The 21,816-nt window shown below is 36.7% G+C and overlaps 1 protein-coding gene across 3 annotated transcripts; it reads right to left on the reverse strand.

The window, feature by feature from the left end:
- Window positions 1-2,249: 2,249 nt before the first annotated feature.
- On the reverse strand, window positions 2,250-21,180 carry LOC131801371 (uncharacterized). Of its 3 annotated transcripts, none has more exons than XM_059119953.1 (9): window positions 20,899-21,180; window positions 10,626-10,908; window positions 10,183-10,565; window positions 8,565-8,768; window positions 8,288-8,504; window positions 7,717-7,941; window positions 7,345-7,632; window positions 2,640-2,705; window positions 2,250-2,571 (listed from the first exon to the last, which is right to left on the reverse strand). In XM_059119953.1, exons 2-9 carry the CDS (start codon window positions 10,873-10,875, stop codon window positions 2,408-2,410), a joined length of 1,797 nt encoding a protein of 598 aa, XP_058975936.1. In that variant the 5' UTR covers window positions 10,876-10,908; window positions 20,899-21,180; the 3' UTR covers window positions 2,250-2,407. The 3 variants fall into 3 exon arrangements, with proteins under 3 accessions (XP_058975936.1, XP_058975935.1, XP_058975937.1); XM_059119952.1 differs by having other exon boundaries at window positions 7,717-7,947; XM_059119954.1 differs by lacking the exon at window positions 7,345-7,632 and having other exon boundaries at window positions 7,717-7,947; window positions 20,899-21,179.
- Between the last annotated feature and the right edge of the window lie 636 nt (window positions 21,181-21,816).

The raw sequence follows: 21,816 nt of genomic DNA on the forward strand, positions 1-21,816 counted from the left end.
TATCAGATAGAAAAAAACGTTATTACAAAAAATTAGCAGAAAAGCGTACCTAAATAGATGAGTTTTAAAATTTTTGTTAAAAATTTACTGGACAAATATAAAATGGAGTAGTTGTGTACCTTCCATTTCAAATTTTCCATTCTGTATCCATCGGAGTTCCCATATATTCTATTAGCATGCGAAGACTAAATATTTTATACTAGCAAGCGAACGCTATTTGGTCAGCAGTAGAAATCTCATTATCCATTTTCAGGATTGAAGCCTTATCGGTTCACCCAAATCCAAATTGAACTTAATTTAGAACACAAAAATACAAATTTTCAAAGCTTTCAACATAACCAAATTCTACACTCCCACAGTAATCCCAATTCCAAATTTCAGACTGCAACAAAGACAAACGTCATAATTTTAACATTTTTATACCCTCCACCATACATAATATGGAGGGTATATAATAAGTTCTTCATTCCGTTTGTAACTTATCGAAATAATAATTTTGGAATTATAAGACGATTTAGCCCTGTCCGTCCGTCTGTCCGTCTGTTGTAATCACGCTACAGTCAAAACGAATTAAGATAGGAAGCTAAGATCTCTCTTTTATTTGCAGGCAGGTCAAGCTCGAAGATGGGCTATATCAGTCCATGATATCGTATATCCCCCATATAACGGTACCCCCTATATTCGATATTTTGATGATTTTAGCCACATTTTTCAATAGAATCGTCTGAAATTCCACATAAGGAGTTCTTTGTGAATACTTTACCCCCAGACATAGATTTGTCTATATAGGTCCACATATCGCATATCCCCCCATATTAGGCACCTTCCGATTTTAAAGATTTTAAAAGAATTTTTTAAGGATTTTTTTTTTTTTTTTTTTTTTTTTTTTTTTTTTGAAAATTTCCTAATTCATTCCAAATGGTGGATGGTATTTAAAGTTCGGCCCGACCAAACTTACTTATTTTTTACTTGTTTTTTTTTTTTTTTTTTTAATTTTATTGAATGAAAGCAAAACCTGTCAGAAATAGCATCACATTTTAGAATAACTTAAGATTTGTTCGAATTGGTCACCTTTGGCACGAATTATGGCCTTCAAGCGGCCAATGAAGCCGTCACACGCTGCTTAATATTGCTCTGCGGTATTTCTACCCAATCCCGGTGAAGTGCTTGCTTGCTTTCAAAAATACTCCAGACACAATAGTCCAACGGATTGGTATCCGGAGATTTTGGTGACCATTGTGCAGTGGAAATGAAGCGAGAAACCACATTTTTTAACCATTCTTGGGTGGAGAGACTATCGGCTTTTATGGTGGCCCACACCATCACCATGGCCGGCGCTTGAGTTCTGGTGGCCAACCGAGGGACTTTCAGTTGACTTCTTCGGCAAGTAAACACGATCATTGTGTTTGTTTACAAACTGCTGGACAATGAATGTTTTCCATGGGAGAAAACCAAATTCGGCAATTCACCAATTTCGGTCAAGCGAAGCAACTCTTTAGCTCCTTCAAGTCTATTTTCTTTCCGTTGCGGTGTAAGTTCTTGCACTTTTTGCAATTTGAATATCTTTCGGGGTAAAGCTCATTTTCTAATATTTGCCTAATGGAATATTCCGATATGTTTAGCTCACGAGCCAATTTTTGGCCACTGGGACGCGGGGTTTCGATCAAGTCGCTTCTTTATTTTTCGAACTATTTCTGCTGATGTTGTTGTTTTCTTTCGTCCACTTCCTTGATATCGAGCTACGCCACCAGTGTCACGGTAACGAGCGATGGTACAAGTCACAAAAGATTTATTGACATTTAAATGCTGGAGTGCTCTAACGATATCCACTTGAGGTTTTCCAGCCAAATATAAAGAAATCACACTTTCACGCTTGAATTCCATCACGAATAACTTTTTTTCTGGAAAATTCTCACTAAAATGCTTGTGTACGCTTGGAAACAATATAATGAACTGTCACTGGAATAATTTTTACAGCTGTCGGACGAGTGGCTTAGACATGACACCAGTCTGAAGTTGGTTGCAGTTTTTCCATCTCACCCTGTTGTTAGAGCCCCACTATATAAATAACGACTGGGTATAAATATATGTTTATGATTTCAAAAGATGGGTGAAAAAAATGTCCACATAATAAGATGTGATATCTGCCCTAAAAGTCTCTATATAGCCTCATTCGGTTTTTAAACTTATTCCATGGGGCTATCGATAGACTTTGCCTACGCCCATCAAATCCTATGATCGCAATGTCATTTTATAAGAAAATTTATAATATTAGTTTTATTGAAATTCAATTATAACAAAATTAAGATTTAACAAATATTATTTTTTAAGTAGAGGAAAAGGGGAAATAAATTAGAAAAACTTTGGAAAAAAGGAGGAAAAAAGGAAAGGAATTGGCCACAAAAGTTTAACGACGATTTTTATTGCGATTCTTGTTGTTGTGGTGGTGGTGTTGCTGATAATGGTGATGTTGCTGTTGTTTATTTTGCGGTTTCTTTTGTTGTCTTTCAGGTGTTTCGGAAGCCGAACTATCATTTGGTTCATCAGCCTCCTTGGGTGTTGAGTGGTGGGCTGGAAGATTTAGAAAAAAGTCAAAACTGGTAAAAGTTGATATGAATTTGTGAAATAAGAAAACTCACCTTCAGCTGGAGTAACTTTTACAATGGGTGCTGGATGAAAGATGTGATGGAAATCTTGTGGGGAGCCTAAGATTAGAAATATTTGCTTTAAAAGTTTGTTTTTATAGCTACAAAGTTAATTAACCTAAAAATGTTTATGGGAAATGAAAGTGACATGAAAAAATGTGTTTTGATTGAAACTTTCCATAAATAGCTACGAAAGGCCGAAATTGACCGAAACATGGGGGGTTTAGATCATAATGGACTTTTAATCTAAGTTACCAATTTTGGAAGAGGACCGGACTTTAAATGCGGGGTGGAGCGGGTTTTGAAAGAATGTGCCACAATTGTCTATTTGAATAAATATGATATAAATGTTGCAAGTTGTATAGAATCGCTGAGTTGTTTCGCAATTTGTGACAGATAAAAGTATTGAAAATTGTAACCCTTTGTGGGTGAGGGGTTCGCAGATCAGCGCAGCATCTTCACACCAGATCTTATGTTATCAAAAATGTTTATATGTGTGGAATTTCAAAAGAGTTGGATGCTTATTTCGCTTTCTTTGAGCTTTTCATTTTTCAAAATCTTGAACCCTATGTGGGGCAGGTAGCAAAAGAAATAATCCGATATTTACCATCTTTATAACAGATCCTGTGTAGATAGAAATATTCAGAAGTGCCAAGTCTAAATAGAATTGGATGCTAATTTCGAGTTTTATGAGCTTAATGGATATTCAAAATTTCGACCTTTTGTGGGGGAGGTACCAGAAGGAGTGGACCGAAATATTCGTCTTACCACCAGAAGGAGTGGACCGATATATTTCGTCTTACCACCAAATATTAGGTTCATTAAAACGGTAGCATGTGTGAAATTTGAAGAAAATCGGACTCTTACATCATATTTTATAAGATTTATGATTATTCAAAATTTTGACCTTTATGGGAGAGACACTTGATGGGAGGAACCGATGTTATCCATTTTTGCACCTGACCTAGAACTGATGGAAATATAAGGATTATTGCTTCCCTTTCTGTGCAGAAAATATATATTTTTTTTAATTTTGACCTTTTGTGGGGGGGGGGGGTGGTACCTGAAGGAGTGGACTGATATACACCATCTTAACACTAGACCTTGGGTTAATATTAATATTGGGATGTGTGAAATGTTAAGGCTATCGGACTTTTACATCACATTTTATAAGAGCTGTAATTATTCAAAATCTTGACCCTTTGTGAGGGAAGTGCTTGATGGGGTAGAGCGATATAGTCCATTTTCGCACCTGACCTAGCTCTGAAGAAAATATTAGGATTTGCAAGGTTGGAGCAAAATTGCATTATCCTTTCGCTTTCTGTGCAAAAAAAAATATATTTTTTGAAAATTTCGACCTTTTGTGGGGGATGTAACAAAAGGAGTAGACCGATATATTCCAAAGAGATCTAGGGTCTAAAACCGTTATTTCGACTAGGCAATCTTTGACCGTATCAAATCAAACAATTTCTGGGCACATCTTATGGGCAGAAGTTATTAAAAAAGGTTTCTTACTAAACATTCAATATTTTTATGAAATTCTGTTGTTATTGAAAAACAAATCATAAAATTTATTTTTAAAATATCCATGATTTTCATAAGAGGTTTTTCAATTAAGACTTCTTAAATAATATTTTTAAAATACCCACAATTTTAGTAAGAGCTGTTTGAATAGCCTTGTTTTGAAAAAAAAAAAAAAAATCATCCATTAAAAAAGAATCATTTCTTAACTAGGGAACGATTGATTTTTTTTTTAGAAAATATTCTTGCTAGGAATTCCCTGGTATAAGAATGTATTAAAATTCCGTGAAGCTTAGCATGAAAGTCGAAAAAATCCTTCAAAATATTAATGATATGATACTATATGATACCCTACACCAATATGCATGTTTCGTAGAGCTCCCATAACAAAAGAATTTATTTGAAGTAGATCACACCGCATTAACATTTGACTTTAGAGCAGTTATAATTTTTTTCAGGCGGAACAAATATATGGGAGGTATATCCAATTCTGGATCGATTTTCATATAAATTTGGCGAAGACATTTTTAATATTGCTATAGAGTGCATTATATCACTTCGAGAAGGATTATATTAAAACAAGTAAAAAAACATAAAGTTCGGCCGGGCCAAACTTTTAATACCCTCCACCTTAGGGTAAAAGAAACATTAGAAGAAATGTGGCAAAAACCATTAAAATGCCGATTATGGGGAGGTACCGTTATATGGGGGCTATACCAAAACGTGGACCTATAATTACAATGTTTCGCCACCGGAGCTGGAACCCATTATGACCCACAAATACCAATTTTTAGACAAATCAGTGGAAAAAATGTGGCAAAAAACATCAAAATACCGAATATCGGGAGGTACCGTTATATGGGGGCTATATCAAATCATGGACCCATGCATGCAATGTTTCGCCACCGAAGCTGGAACCAATTATGACCAACAAATACCAATTTTCGAACAAATCCCTGAAAAAATGTGGCAAAAATCATCAAATTACCGAATATCGGGAGGTACCGTTATATGGGGGCTATACCAAAACGTGGACCTATAATTACAATGTTTCGCCACCGGAGCTGGAACCCATTATGACCAACAAATACCGATTTTCAGACAAATCCGTGAAAAAATGTGGTAAAAAAACTAAAATACTAAATATCGGGAGGTACCTTTATATGGGGGCTATACCACAACGTGTACCTATACATGCAATGTTTTGCCACACGCTCAGGGACCCGCTATGACCTACAAATACCAATTTTAAGACAAATCCGTGAAAAAATGTGGCATAAATCATCAAAATACCGAATATCGGGAGGTACCGTTATATGGGGACTATACCAAATTATGGACCCATACATGCAATGTTCCGCCACCGGAGCTGGAAACCATTATGACCCACAAATACCAATTTTTAGACAAATCGGTGAAAAAATGTGGTAAAAAAAAAAACTAAAATACTAAATATCGGGAGGTACCTTTATATGGGGGCTATACCACAACGTGGACCTGTACATGCAATGTTTTGCCACACGCTCAGGGACCCGTTATGACCTACAAATACCAATTTTAAGACAAATCCGTGAAAAAATGTGGCATAAATCATCAAAATACCGAATATCGGGAGGTACCGTTATATGGGGACTATACCAGAACGTGGACCGATATATCTCATTTTCAATACCAACCATCCTAGACACAATGCAAATAGCACTGCTAAATTTTGGAGCTCTATGTCAAATAATGTGGGCTGTATCGTGATTTCAACAGACAGACGGACAGACAGACAGACAGACAGACAGACGGACATCGTTAAATCGACTTAGAATTTTATGCTGATTATGAATATATATACTTTAAGGGGTCTAAAACGAATATTTAGGGATGTTACAAACGGAATGACAAAGTTAATATACCCTCCTTTCCAAGGTGGAGGGTATAAAAATATATCGGAGCCGAGTTCCACCAAACGGAAACGTACGTCCTGAAATTTAATACGTATGGGCTGATATTAGCCATTATTTGCGCAATGAACCGGAAATCGGAGCTATATCCTAATCTTGGCCGATCTCGATAAAATTTGGCAAATGTATTTCTCAGCTTTATAAGTTATCTAGAACCAAATATCATTGTTGCTAAATGTATAGGGACTTTAAACCAAAAGGGACTTTAAAACCAAATCAGATGAAACATATATATGGGAGCTATAGCTATATCTGAACCAAATTTGATATATACGCTTCTAGACTAAATTCGTTCGGATGTACCAAAATTCTGTACATTTGCACTGATTCTGGCCATTTGGTACATAATTAACCCGAAATCGGTTGAAGATATATATTGGAGTTATATCCAAATCTGAACCGATATTGATAAAATTCGGCAGAGGTATTTCTGAGCTGTATCTGATATCTGGTAAACATTTCTTTCTTGTGGGAGGAATATTACGAATGTGAGAGACTTTAAAAGCAAATCGGATGAAACATATATATGTGGGCTAAAACTTTATCAGAACCGATTTTCACTAAATTTTATGTACTTGCTTTTAGAGTGAATTCGGTTGGATGTTCGCAAGAACCGGGTTATTTGAACTGATATTGACCATTTGGTGCACAATTAACCCGAAATCGGTAGAAAATATATATGGGAGCTATATTTACACTTGAACGGATTCTCACCAATTTCAATAGGGTTCATCCTTGGTCCAAATAAATATTTATTGGTAAATTCCATCTCAGTCGGACAATAAATGCGACCTGTATTTTGTTTACAAAAATACATGGGCAGACGGACGGAGATGCATAAATCGACTCAGAAAGGGATTCTATGAAGATCCTCAAAAGTAACTATGGGCCTATTCGCTTCCTTCTCCATGTTACAAACAAATGCACAAAGACATAATACCCTTACCACTATGTGGTGTAGCTTCTTTGATATGAAGCTCTTGAAAATATTTTACGAACGATCGCCTACTTGGCCAGGATGTGATTGAAATGTGATTTAGATTTTTTTTATTTTGATAATTTATGCTGGAGTTACCAGAAGGACTGGAGCGATACAGCGATAAATTAAAATCTAGTATGGAGGAGGAGTACGGCGGTATTGTCGATAATGGATTCTAATGGAATACTTGATGAATGCAATGAATGTGAATGAAGAAGAAAAATCTATGAACGAAATTAAGACAAACCAATGGGGCTATAGAAAATATCCTCAGTCGATGAGGCGGGTGTTAACTGAAAAGAAGAAGGGGCATCTCTAGGAATGGGCACGGGCGATGATCTTCGATATGTTGGCGATGATCTTCGATATGCCGGCGACGATTTTCTTTGGGTAATTTCGGTCTTAACAACTATGGACCAATCGTATTCGGTTATGGATGTTTCGGTTGTAATCGTTCGATAATGTTTCTCACGGAAAGTTGGTGATGTTGTCACTTGGGGACTTGGAGGTTTGGGACTCGCGGTCTGTTGGGATGCTGGAGGTAATAACAGGAGTTTTTAAAATCCAACTAAATATTTCTGGAAACCTAGAATCAAAATACGAATGAATTGCAACTCACCTGCTGCGGTTTTAGCACCTAAAACTGGTTTTAAGGAGGCTGCTGACTCATGACCAGGTGTTGACTTCTGTTTAGCTTCCGGATCTTGAATTATATTTAATTTATGTTGGTTTTTCGGGGTTAGAACTTCCTTTTGCTGTTCCTTTTCTTTTTCTTGGTGTTGTTGTGATTGCTGTTGTTTTTGTGGTGGCTGCTGTTGGTCTTTTTGTTGCTGCTGTTTTTCAACTGTGGCTGTCAAAGAATTCATTAGGTGGGGGGAAAAAGGGATATAGATATAGAAACCAAAGGCCAAATAAAGGATATGATTTTTAGAATTTAGTTTTTTTTTTTTTTTTTTTTTGTGTTTTGTCTCTATCTTTTTTTTGGGAGATATGGGATAACGACTTATGTATAACATTTGTAATTCAATTATTTTATTTATGTATGTAATAGCAAAAAATATCTTAACTTCAAATGATGCTCAACAAGAGATAAGAGAATAAGAGATATATCGGAATTCATGCTTATATTTATGTACGTATGCAATTAATTAATTATCGAAAGAGAAATATGTAATTCTAAAAACCATTACCGACTTCTGTTGAGCTTTTGGTCTGTGATCCACTTTTGTTCGTTTCACCACTCTGCGGCTTTGGCGTTTTTGCCATGTCACTGCCACTGTCAGCATCTGAGATGGGTTCCAGTTTTATATCGGCTATGGGCTTGGGCATTGGCCGATGTTTAGGCCCGCCGTTTTCTTTGACCTCAACCACACTGTGATCCAGAGATGACGATTGATCCTTGGAGGCCTTTTCAAAATATGGAAATTTAATTGAATGCGCATTTTTAAGGCTTTATGATGGATATACCTTAGATTTGGACAAATCTGCAGCTTCAGCACTGGAAATACTCTCACTAGAAGACGATGATGAGCTCTCCTCGTCTTCTTCGTTTGGCACATAGTCTGAATCATCCTCAGAATCTTCATTGGCGTATTTTTCTAACATTTGATCCACAGTCATATTGAGATCGGCATTGTCATCATCACGTGGCCGTTTAACGGAACGTTCACCCTAAAGGATTAGACAAATTAAAAGAATAATGTCTTCTAGCCCTACAAAACATGACGAAGGTCTTTTAGCCCTAGAAAACCTTAAAGAGATCTTCTAGTCCTAAATGACCTAAAGATGGTCTTTAAGCCCTAGAGAGTCTTTTGGCTATAGGTCTGAAGAAGGTTTTTTGGCTAAAGAAGGCCTGAAGAAGGCCTTCAGGTTAATAAAACACCTAAAGAAGTTATTTTGGCTATAAACGACCTGAAGAAGGCCTTCTGGCTATAAAAGACCTAAAAAGGTCTCCTAGATATAGAGGACCTGGATATAGAGAACTTAAAAGCCTTAGAGGATCTTTTGGCTATAGAGGCCTGAAAAAGGTTTCCTGGCTATAGAAGACCTAAAGAAGGTCTTCCGGCTGAAAAAGAAATGAAGGCCTTCGGACTATAAAACACCTAAAGAAGTTATTTTGACCTGAAGAAAGCCATCTGGCTATAAAAGACCTAAAAAGGTCTCCTGGATATAGAGGACCTAAAAAGGTCTTCTCGCTATAGAGGGCATAAAAGAGGTCTCCTGGTTATAGAGGACCAAAAAAGATCTCCTGGCTATAGAAGACCTGAAAAAGGTCCTCTAATTATATGAGACCTGAAGAAGGTCTTTTGGTTATAGAAGACCTGAAGAAGGTCTTCAGGCTATGGAATACATGAGGATGGTTATCTGGCTATAGCAGACATGAAGAAGACATTCTAGCTATAGAAGACCTGAAGAAAATCTTCGGGGTGTAGAAGACCTGAATCAGGTCTTCTGGCTATAAAAGACCTGAAAACGGTCCTCTGGCTACAAAAGACTAAAAGAAGCCCTAGAAAACGCAAAGAAGGTCTTCCAGCTATATAAGACCTGAAAAGCTTTAGGGGACTTAAAGATGATCTTCTAGCCCAAAAACACGTCAAGAAGGTCTTCTAGAAATATTATACTTAAGGCATAAAGGACCAGAAAAAACCCTTGAAGACCTGAAGAAAATCTTCTACCCATAGAAGACGTTGGGAAGGTCTCCTAGCTTTTAAAGGACTAGAAGAAGGTTTCTAATATTAGACGACCTGAAGATGATTACAGAAGATTTGAATAAGGTCTTCTAGTACTAGAGAACCTGCAGATGGTCTCCAAGCCTTAGAAGTCTCGGAAAGGTCTTCCATCCACAGAATATATGTCTTGTAACCATAGAAGACTTAAGGGAGGTCTGCTATCCATTGAAGACCTAAGGAGGGTCTTCCAGCCATTGAAGACCTGAGGAGGGTCTTCTAGCCATTAAAGACCTAAAGAAAATGTTATATTCATAGAGGACTAGAAGAAGGTAGGCTCTTTATAGAAGATTTGTAAAAGGTTTTCTGTAGTAAGTGTTCTTACCATGGAAGACTTGTACAATGTGTTTTATACTTACCGACATTTCCTCCATCACCTTCGATATATTCCCCATGCCAAAAGCACGTCTTGACGGTACATCACGACGTTGGCCCGGCTTGCAAACAGCACTACCAAATAGCGAACGAATCTTTCCCATAAAGGTTTGATTTTTACCAGAAACCATCATGCCACTTGAATCCGGTTCCATACGACGAGCAGCCCTCAAGGCGGGTACTCGGATAGCTCTTAAACGACGACGTTTAATCTGAATGTTATAGACCATTTTTTCAGCTGTCATGGGTGAACCGCCCATCATGATGCAAACAAAGGATAGCCACATTCGAATGACACGCAACCACACAATCAGGGGTATGAAGAATATCCAGGGAAGAGGTCGTTCCAGCTTGGCATCGGTGTCATCTGCCGGAGAAACGTAAGGAGATAACAAAGTTTTTCACTCAATTGGTTTTTTAATCTTACCTTGTGGCAAACTCCATTTCGATGTCTCTTCCAAAACTTTCAGCACCCGATCACAGCTTCCCAATATCGTCTGACCCATCCCAGTTGCGGCAAATTTCTCGCAAATCATTTGCAATTTATCCATTACGGTTTTATTTTGAGGTATTTCGATTTCTTCGATCTCCTCTTCATCACCTGGCGGAGCTGTGGTGATCTCATCTCCGGCGGATTCTTGTGGTTGTTGCTGTTGGATTTTGGTTTCCTGAGCCATTCTCAATGCTGCTGCTGTTGACCGTGATCGTTACTGAAATGTTTCAAAACATCGGTCTGAGTATTTTTTCTGTGATAATGGCAGAAGCAAAATGAAAAAATCTGCGCCATTCTCCGACGGTCGTCTGTCGTTATCAGTTCGCCGGTTTGAATAGTTTTTTTTTTGTCTGACAGCAATTGTTTGCATTTATTTTTAACATTGTTTGTTTTCGATTTTAATATATTGTATATATATTTAATATATTTTGAATATGACTAATTTCAATATTTTGATTTTGAACTTTGCGCGAATTTCTTTCGGAAAATTATCAAAATTGTTTCATATTTTCTTGTCATGATGATGTAATGTGAAAGTATCAGGAGAGTGATCCGTAGGTCATTTTAGCTATAATTCGATTTCAAAATTATATAATACATACTGTCACATGACAAGGAGTATGATGGAAAATGTGGGTCACGTGTGTCTTCCAGTTGCAAACTATAGACGTTGTAATAGTGATAATGCTTATTTTCAGAACCGAGATTTTTTCATCAAAACATTTTAAATTAGAAAAGAAATTGCCAATATTTGTAGAACGTTTACTTGGAGGTGCTATGAGAATATGAAAACTGCATAAAAGTCAAACGCCATAATTTTTACATTTTTTATACCCTCCACCTTGAAAAGGAGGGTATATTAACATTTTTCCATAAATATTCCTCGTAGACCCCATAAAGTATATATATTCATAATCAGCATAAAATTCAAAATAATTATGATTATAGCATAAAGTCAAAATTTAGCAGAACAATTAGTATTGTGTCTAGGATGGTTGGTATTGAAAATGAGATATATCGGTACACGTTTTGGTATAGTCCCCTTACAACGATACCTTCTGATATTCGGTATTTTGATGATTTTTGCAACACTTTTTCACGGATTTGTCTAAAAATTGGTATTTTTAGGTCATCGTGGCTCTTAGTTCGTGTAGGGAAATATTGTATGTACGGGTCCACGCTTTGGTATAGTCCCCTTACGACGGTATCTCCCGATATTCGGTATTCTGATGATTTTTGCCAATTTTTTTTTTACGGATTTGTCTAAAAATTAGTTTTTGTTGATCATAATGGATTCTAACTCCGGTAACGAAACATTTCATGTATAGGTCCACGATTTGGTATAGCCCCCATGTAATAGTACCTCCCGATGACTTTGATGACTTTTGCCACATTTTCCCACGAATATGTCTAAAAATTGGAATTTGTGGGTCATAATGGGTTCTAATTTTTCCTTTACCCTAAAGTGGAGAGTATTAAAAGTTCGGCCAGGACGAACTTAATGTTTTTTACTTGTTTTTATACCCTACAACACTATGTGTTGGGGGTATTATAAGTTTGATTGGGCCAGAATTTATGTAACACCTCGAAATATTGATTTCCCATATAGGAAAGTATATATGGATCTTCCTAGCTCGCCGAGCTGAGTCGATCTAGCTATGTATGTCCGTCCGTCCGTCTGTCCGTCTGTCCGTCTGTCCGTCTGTCCATGTTAATTTGTAATCACTCTACAGGTCGCAATTATGGCCCGATCTTCACGAAATTTAAAATGTAGGTGGGGTTAATGTCAGAATAGAACCCTATTTCTTTTGAAGATGATCGCCAAATGTTTAGGGGTTGAAATGGACCAAATACTGAAAAAATGTCGGATTTTGCAGTAGCTATACAGGTCGCAATTATAGACCAATCGACGCGGAATTTCGCTTGTAGCTAGAGTTTAAGCCGGGGAAGAAGCCTACCAATTTGGGTGGTCATCGGATAATATTTAGCGGGTAAAATAGACCATATCTTTTTTGTTGAAAAAATTCAAAATTTTTCATTAAACCGCGAATATTTCAAATCCCGGCGAAATCACAAAGCCATGACAAGGGTACTTCTGATCTTTACATTGATGTTAAGATCCAACAAATCGAATATATAGCAAAATTTGTGCGATATATATGTCTATCGAAGAAGATATGCTTGAAAGATCTATTTTATGTCGAGAACGGCTGAACTGATTTCGACAGTTCTCATTAATTCAGATTGGCCTCTTGGCAGAAAAGAAAAAACGCCTAGAAAATCGCATAAAAATATCTCTTTAAAGAGGAAAATATTGATTTTCTAAAATTTTCTCATATCTTTTCAATTTTGTCATATTTTTGGCATATTTTCATTTTGAATTAAGCATTTGGTAATATTTCTACAGCTAACAAAACTAAGTAGTTGGGATATCAGGATATCATATACAGATCGCATTTATGGCCCGATCCTTACGAAATTTTGCATGGGGATAAGATGAGGGTCAGAATAGAAGCCTACTCTTTTTGGAGATGATCGCCGTATATTTAGGGGTTGAAATGGACCAAAAAAACTGCAAAATTGTCAGCAGGAATGGGAGTTACCGAACATTGCAAAAGCCAAGCAGTTTTGGATGGCCATCCAAAAATATTCAATGTGTGAAGGAGTTTGCCAACTTTTATACACAAAATACGAAAATGTCCATTCCAGTGACTTTTTGGAGAATTCACAAATACAGGAATATTTGAAGAATATAGTAAAATTGCTGTATCTCATATAGATGTGTTTCAGTCAAAAACCAATAATAAATGTTAATGTTTTGCCACTTCTGAGAGATTATAGGTCTTTGGGAAATATTGGTTCCAGATCTAGGAAGACCATTTACGTGCACCATCTACCAATAAATTGGAAATGAGCAAATTAGCAAATTGCTATTATTCGAAAATTAGAGAACGAAACCTGATGGTTTTCTTTTATAATTTGTCACAATATCTTGTGGAATTCTTTCGAGTATCTCGCCTATATAAACTGTATCGTTTATTGTAGTGTTGTAGGGTATTCAACGGTCGGCCCCGCTCGACTGTAGCCTTTGCTTACTTGTTTTTTTTTAATTTTATTGAATGAAAGCAAAAAGTGTCGGAAATAGCATCAAATTTTAGAATAAGTTTAGATTTGTTCGAATTGGTCACCTTTGGCACGAACTAAGACCCTCAAACCAATGCAACCCTCACACGCTGCCCGAGTGTTCCTCTACGGAATTTCGGCCCCTTCAACAACACTTTGGTATTTTTTAGGGCCAACCTTGCCTTCCAAAATACTCCAGGTCATTGTGCGCTGGAAATGAAGCGAGGAACCTCATTTTGCAACCATTCTTGGGCGGGGCGTGCTAAATCCTGCTGGGATATCCAAGATCTGCGGCCAAAATGTTTGCCTGTCCAAGGCTTCAATACACCCTTAAGAATATTTTCACGATAATATTCGGCATTTATTTTGATGCCACGGACGATTAGTACGAGCGGAGAGCGACCATCAGGCCTACACCATCACCATGGCCGGCGATAGAGTTCTGGTGGCCAACCAAAGGTGCACATCTTCAGCTAACCTTTTTGGTAAGTAAACACGATCATTTTTTTTTTTTTTTTTTTGTTTACAACGAATGTTTTCTCATCGGAGAAAACCAAATTCGGCAATTCACCACTTTTAGCCGAGCGAAGCAACTCTTTAGCTCTTTTGAATCTATTTTCTTTCTGTTGCGGTGTAAGATCTGGCACTTTTTGGAATTTCAATGGCTTTAAGACGAGCTCATTTTTCAATATTTGTCGAATAGAATATTTCGATATGTTCAGCTCACGAGCCAATTTTTTGCCACTGCGACGCGGGTTTCGATCAAGTAGCTACTTTAATTTTCAAACCATTTCTGCTGATATTAAAGTTTTCCACTTCCTTGATGTCGGGCTACGCTACCAGTATCACGGTAACGAGGGAAGATTTATAAAGATTTAAAAGATCTATTCATATTTAAATGCTGGAGTGCTCTAACGGTAGCCAGCCAGCCAGTGGTTTTCCAGCCAAATATAAAGAAATCACACTATCACGCTTGAATTCCATGACGAATGACTTTTTTTTCCGAAAAATTCTCACCAAAATGCTTTTGTACCCTTGTAAAAAATATAATGAACTCTCACTGGAATAATTTTAACAGCTGTCGAACCTGTGGCTTAAATGACAGCAGTCTGAAGTTGGCTGTAGTTTCTTCATCTCACCCAGTATACAAGGTGGCGCAAAAGTAATACTCCTATCAGAAATTGCTATCAATTTTACGATTGGTCAGTTCTGTTTTGACATTTTCATAGTAAACACATGCGAAATACACGTAAAAAAAAACAACGATACGCTACACTGCCCCCAAACCCGGAATATTGGTGACTATTTATTTGACCAATAATCGGTCGATGACTTTGGCACAACATAAATTTCGTAGCATATTTCCTTGCCGTCCAACCCCTACTGGTGAAACACTGCGAATTTTAGCCGCTCGCCTCACGTTGCAGTCCCTGGAGTACCTGCCAGGCGTGGCAGTCCTCGGAGTATCTGAGGAGAATATTGCTGCTGTAGGATGTCGTGGAAGCGCCGTCGACATCGACCAGACGAAGTGCCACGGTACAAGATTTGAAGATGTTTCCGTAATAAATCCAGATGGTGCATAAGCTGTTAGCTGCTGACCGCCAATCGCGTCTAACATACGCTCAAGCCATCCTAAATCACCACCAAGAAGAAGATCATATTTTATCTTAGCGAGTACGTAAATAAACAAAGTTTACGCTACAAGGGCACTAAAAATCCGCGTGTAGCCCACAAAGAGCCATTATGCCCGCTCAATTTCACTGTATGTTGTGCTGGAGGAGCCATCCGACTTTTTTCTTCGAAAACGTCGCGGGCCAAAGGGTTACTGTGAATGATCAACGACTTTTCTTTTTTCCACAACTTGATGAGTTGGGATTGGAAACATGTGGTTCCAACAGGACGGTGCAACCTCAACACTGCACGTGTCACAATTGATATGCTGAAGGATGCATTTTCCAGGCGTCTAATCTTCGGTTTTGGCTATTTGCACTGACCAGCAAGATCGTCTGATTTTACCACTCCAGATTTCTTTTTGTGGGGCTTTTTGAAGTCGCGGGTTTATGTCAATAAGCCTCCGATTCTTTTAACACTTAAAGACAATATCCTTTAAAAAATGTGAGAACCTATGGCCGGAAATTTGGGCCAAATACCATAAAAGGACGCAAAGATGCTGAAGGATGCATTTTCCGGGCGTCTAATCTTCGGTTTTGGCTATTTGCACTGACCAGCAAGATCGTCTGATTTTACCGCACCAGATTTCCTTTTGTGGGGCTTTTTGAAGTCGCGGGTTTATGTCAATAAGCCTCCGATTCTTTCAACACTTAAAGACAATATCCGTCAAGAATGTGAGAACCTATCCCCGGAAGTTCGGGCCAAATGCCATAAAAAGGGCGAAAATGACATTAAATTGGCGACGGTCATTTACTTGACATCATATTCTCGACTTGAAAACCTAATGATTAAATAAATATAATCCACAAGAGGAATTAAAGTTCTTCATTCTTTTTAATTACAGCCAAAATTGCCATAGGTTTTGGAACGAATTATTAACATCATATACCGAATTTGAAAAGAAATTCGGGTTGGAGATACCCTCGTTTGATATGTACGATCGGCAAATAACAATTTATTTATGTAGAGCCTTTGTGAGAGAGGTAATACAGAATATCTGGAGGTACAGTAATATGGACTTACAGTTTTATGCATAGTTTCTCACATAACGACAACACTTACTGCTAATTATTTACCAATTCGGATTAAAATTGCGATTTTTTTCAAACTTGGTTTATTTTAATTACACCATCCACCCTGAAAACGATAAAAACAAGTAAAAAGCCGAACCCTCCACCATTTGGTGCAAATTTGGCAATTTCCAAAAAAAATAAAATCCTTTAAAAATTCTGTTAAAATCTAAAAAAAATCTGAATGTAGCCATATTTTAGGGTCTATAAGACGACGTGTACCTGCACAGGCAACTTTTGTTACAAACTATTAGAATATTCAAATGCGAAACTTGAAAAAAAATTGGTTTATAATGTAGCTAAAATCATCAAAATTCTGAATATAGGGAGGTACCATGAGGTTCACGTGGACCTGCACAGAAAATTTTCTGGCATAGGCTGTAGTATCCATTACGAATTTCAAATACAAAATGTTAAATAATTCCGGAAAATAATGTCGCTAAAATCATCGAAATACCGAATTTTGGAGATTCCGTTGTATGGGGGCTGTACGAAGATGTGGATCCGCACAGACAATTTTCTGTCATAGGCTTTAGTATCCATTACAAATATCAAATGCGAAATTTGAAACAATTCCGGTTAATAATGACGCTAAAATTATCAAAATACCGAATGTTGGGAGGTGCCGTTATATGGGGGCTATACGAAGACGTGGACCTACATGGCTCATTTTCTGTTTTATGCTGTAGTATCTATTACGAGCTTCAAATACTTAATTTGAAATAGTTCCGGTAAATAATGTCTCTAAAATCATCAAACTACCGAATATCGGGTGGTTCCGTTTTCTTAGGATGTAGTATCGATTACGAACTTCAAATACCAAATTTGAAATAGTTCCGGTAAATACTGTCTCTAAAGTCATCAAACTACCGAATATCGGGGGGTACCGTTATATGGGGGCTATTCGAAGACTTGGACCTTCACAGACAATTTGCTGCCATAGGCTGTAGTATTCATTGCGAACTTCAAATACTAAATTTGAAATAGTTCCGGTAAATAATGACGCTAAAATTATCAAAATACCGAATATTGGGAGGTGCCGTTATATGGGGGCTATACGAAGACGTGGACCTACATGGCACATTTTCTGTTTTATGCTGTAGTATCTATTATGAGCTTCAAATACTTAATTTGAAATAGTTCCGGCAAATAATGTCTCTAAAATCATCAAAATACCGAATATCGGGGGGTACCGTTATATGGGGGCTATTAGAAGACTTGGACCTTCACAGACAATTTGCTGTAGTATTCATAGCGAACATCAAATTTCAAATCTGAAACAATTCCGGTAAATATTGTCGCTAAAATCATCAAAATACCGAATATCGGGAGGTACCGTCCGTCAGACATAACACACATTTGAGTCAAATTTAATCAACCTACTTCATTTCGTTCGGAAGCTAGAGTGGTTTCCGCAGACGGACATTGCTAAATCGACATAGAATTTTATGCTGATCAAGAATACATATACTTTGTGGGGTCTAAAATGTATATTTCGATGTGTTACAAACGGAATACTATGGTGGAGGGTATAACAAATTGTTTAAAAATACAACTGCAATGACTACAGAATTTCTGGCCAAATCAAATATATCTTTCGCTTTCTCAAATCTATTCTCAAGCAGAATCACTAGAAAACGCTTTGGATTCTCAATCTGTTACGGTAATCTTTTACGGCACTGCATGTTTTCGTGGTTTAATTTTCGATACACTTTGATCTCTTAACTGTCAATTACTTTGATAATTTAATTATTTATTTTATTACCAATACTCATTGTTTTATTTCGTATGTTATATACACAATTTATATAGAATCGAAATAAATTCAGAATGCAATGGAATTATCTCTTTTAAATAAGGTGCAATCGATTATCGCACAAATATTAACGAAATGTATATACTAAGCAATGATGGATAATTTGTAAATAGAAATTCACATTAAATTAAATTGGACACTTTATCCTGCAAGATTTTCAAGAGGTAAAATAATTATAGCTGACTACTGTATATTTCCAATCATTTCCGCCCAGTGACATTTTGTTTGTATACCCTCCTCAATAGTATGGAGGGTATATTAAGTTTGTCATTCTGTTTGTAACACCTGGAAATATTTCATATTGGAACCCAAAAGTATATATATATAAGCCCATGTTTTGACACAACCTCCATATAACTGTACCTGTAGGTTTAACATCGGTTTTGTTGTTGTTTAGTCACAGTTTTAACCCGAATTTGCTGTAAATCAGCAAAATGTGTGCCCATTATGAAAAGACATCCTTTAATGGAACCATATGGATGCATGGTTCCCTAATATCCGTACCTCCAAAATATTCGGAATTCAGCTACACTTTTCAACAAATATATCTAGAAGTGGGAATTTGGGGTTCGTTATAGGCGTCGCCTTCTCTGGCGATATTTGACTGTATCGATCCACGTTTACGTATTACCTCTATGTGACGGTACCTCCCAGCATTGGATATTACGCTGATTCTAGCTACATAGAATTATCCTAAATTTCGTGTTTGGAGTTCGTAATAGGCATCGCCTTATCTAGCCGATAATTGGCAATAGAACTCCACCTTTTCCTACAGACCCATATTACTGCAACACCCAACATTCAAGATTTTCAACATTTTAGCGCCATTTATGAACGGAATCCTTTAACATTTTGCGATTTTTTTTATCAAACGGTGGAGGGTATTGAAGGTTCGGCTTTCAGACCCCACTTCCACTTCTTCCGGTACCTTGAAAAATAATACAAGTATAAACGCTTTAAGTTCGATTGGCCAACATTTTTTAAACCTCCACCATGAGTTAAAGGCAACATTTAAAATAAAAGTATCGAGGTTGAGTATTGGGTCCACTTCCATTTTTTCCCAGTAAAATGGATTGGTAAAAAGTCTTAAAAATATAAAATTAAAAAAAAAAATATAAAATGTAAAAAATGTTCGGATTAAATTTTTTTACTAAAATCAAAAATACGTCAAATATTCGAAAGTACCTCTATATGGATTATACAAGGTGAGATGAAAGAACTGCAACCAAATGTTGTCATTTCTAAGCCACTCGTCTGACAGCTGGTAAAATCATTCCAATGACAGCTAATTACAAAAACATTTTTATGAGAATCTTCCAGAAAATTCTTATTTGCGGGATAGTGTGATTTCTTCATATTTGACTGGAAAACCACAAGTGGCTATCGTTAGAGCACTCCAGCATTTAAATGTGAATAAATCTTTTGAGTCTCGTACCATTGCTCGTTACCGTGATACTGGTAGCGTAGCCCGACGTCAAGAGGGTGGACGGAAGAAAACAGCAACATCAGCAGAAATGGTTCGAAAAGTAAAGAAGCGACTTGATCGAAACCAGCATCGCAGTGGCCGAAAAATGGCTCGTGAGCTGAACATATCGCAATATTCCATTCGGCAAATATTGAAAAATGAGCTCGGGGTAAAGCCATTGAAATTCCAAAAAGTGGAAGAACTTACACCGCAACAGAAAGAAAATAGTTTGTTAACAATCAAAATGATCGTGTTTGCTTGCCAAAGGTTGGCACTAGAAATACCACCTCAAGTAAGAGTTTCGCCATGAATGGGCCAAAATACCGCATAGCAACATTCAGGCAGCGTGTGACGGTTTGATGCTATTTCCGACATTTTTTGCTTTCATTCAATAAAATTTAAAAAAAAAAATGTAAAAATTATGGCGTTTCTGTATTATTATTATTATTGTCTCACAATGTTTTAATTTTCTAAAATCTATAACACCTCAGCGGTAAGAAAGAAAATAAAAAGAATAATAATCAAAAATAATTGCTGTTGCCAGCGCTGAATAATACCATGAAAAAAAAAAAAAACACAACAGCAAACAGGGTGGGTACGAAAAAACTTAAAAATAGAAGCAATCAGCCAATTTAATTACGCTGATCAATTTCAACAACAGCAACAAATGAAAAAAAAAAAACAATAGTGAAATAGATCGCCACCATTGACATTGACCCTGCTATTGGGCTATTGTCGGCGCTGACTGTATAAACGCTGGAGCATTTAAGCTCCATAAATTGAAAGGCAGCAACTATGGCGCCATCGTCGTCGCCCAGCATTGTGATAATTTTTATGATTTTTCGATTGCATTTCAATTCACTCCCAAATGCAAACATTGTTGATTTGTGAGAAAAAGAAAAAGAAACAACAAAAAATTCCAATCAAGTAACGCGTGGCGCTTGGTGTAAAACAAAGATAACGGTAAATGGACATTTTAGAAAACTGGACAACTAGAAATGTGGAAGATAACCGAGCCAAAAGTTGTGGAGATTTTTCAAGAGTTGCAGCAACAAAACTTACCGCTTATTGAAACAAACGATTTTTTTTTTTTTTTTTTTTTTTTTTTTTTGTTAGAAAACAGTAAAAATGAATTTTAGGAAATTTCCATAAACTGTATCACGTATACTTTGATTATAAATATTTCGAGACACTTGTTTTTTTAATTGTTCTTTATTATTTTCTTTTTTTTTTAATTTTTTTTTTTGCTTTTTCTTAGTCCACCAACGAAAAACAACAATAAACCTTTAGCATTTGCTACTGTCCCGCAGTCCCATTAAAAATCGACTAAATTTCTGGAATTGTTTTTGATCACTTCTGGAAGTAGGGAATAATCATATTTGGCGTTAATGAGATTTAAGCATTCCGTGTGTGAGAGAAAGAGAGTCTAAATGAAATCTCGATCATGGCGGAGTGGTGAATTTATCAGTGATTTAAATCTTTGTTTTCGATTCGGCTTCTTCTCTCTCTCTCCCTCTCTCTTTGTTATGTTGTTCGAAAAGAGATCGCTGGAAATAAGCTGATCTCTTATCATATGTATTTTGTTGTTGTGATTTACATATAGAACTACATAGACAATTATAATTTTTAAGCATGATTAATTGAAGCCAGTGTTGGAAAAATTAGTACTATTGGATTTCTATGAATACATTTTGGTCGAGACTTCCGTGTCAGTCCATGGATAGACTGGACAAAAAGGTACTAAATATCATACCCTTTGTAGCAGTAGAGCTAGAACTCTACAATTTGGAATGAGGGTCACTGATGGGGTGCATGATAGTTGTATTAAAGGGTTTTTGGAAATTCGCACTATAAGTATACGAAAAGTACGAAAATGTACTACATTTGGTTCAATTTCGTATCATGTGAACGGTTAAAGTTAAAAACAAATAAAAAAGCTGTAAGTTCGGCTGGGCCGAACTATGAATACAATTCTCAAAA

This window comes from Musca domestica, unplaced genomic scaffold, assembly GCF_030504385.1.
Source record: "Musca domestica strain aabys unplaced genomic scaffold, Musca_domestica.polishedcontigs.V.1.1 16, whole genome shotgun sequence".
NCBI classification, from domain to species: Eukaryota; Metazoa; Arthropoda; class Insecta; order Diptera; family Muscidae; genus Musca; species Musca domestica.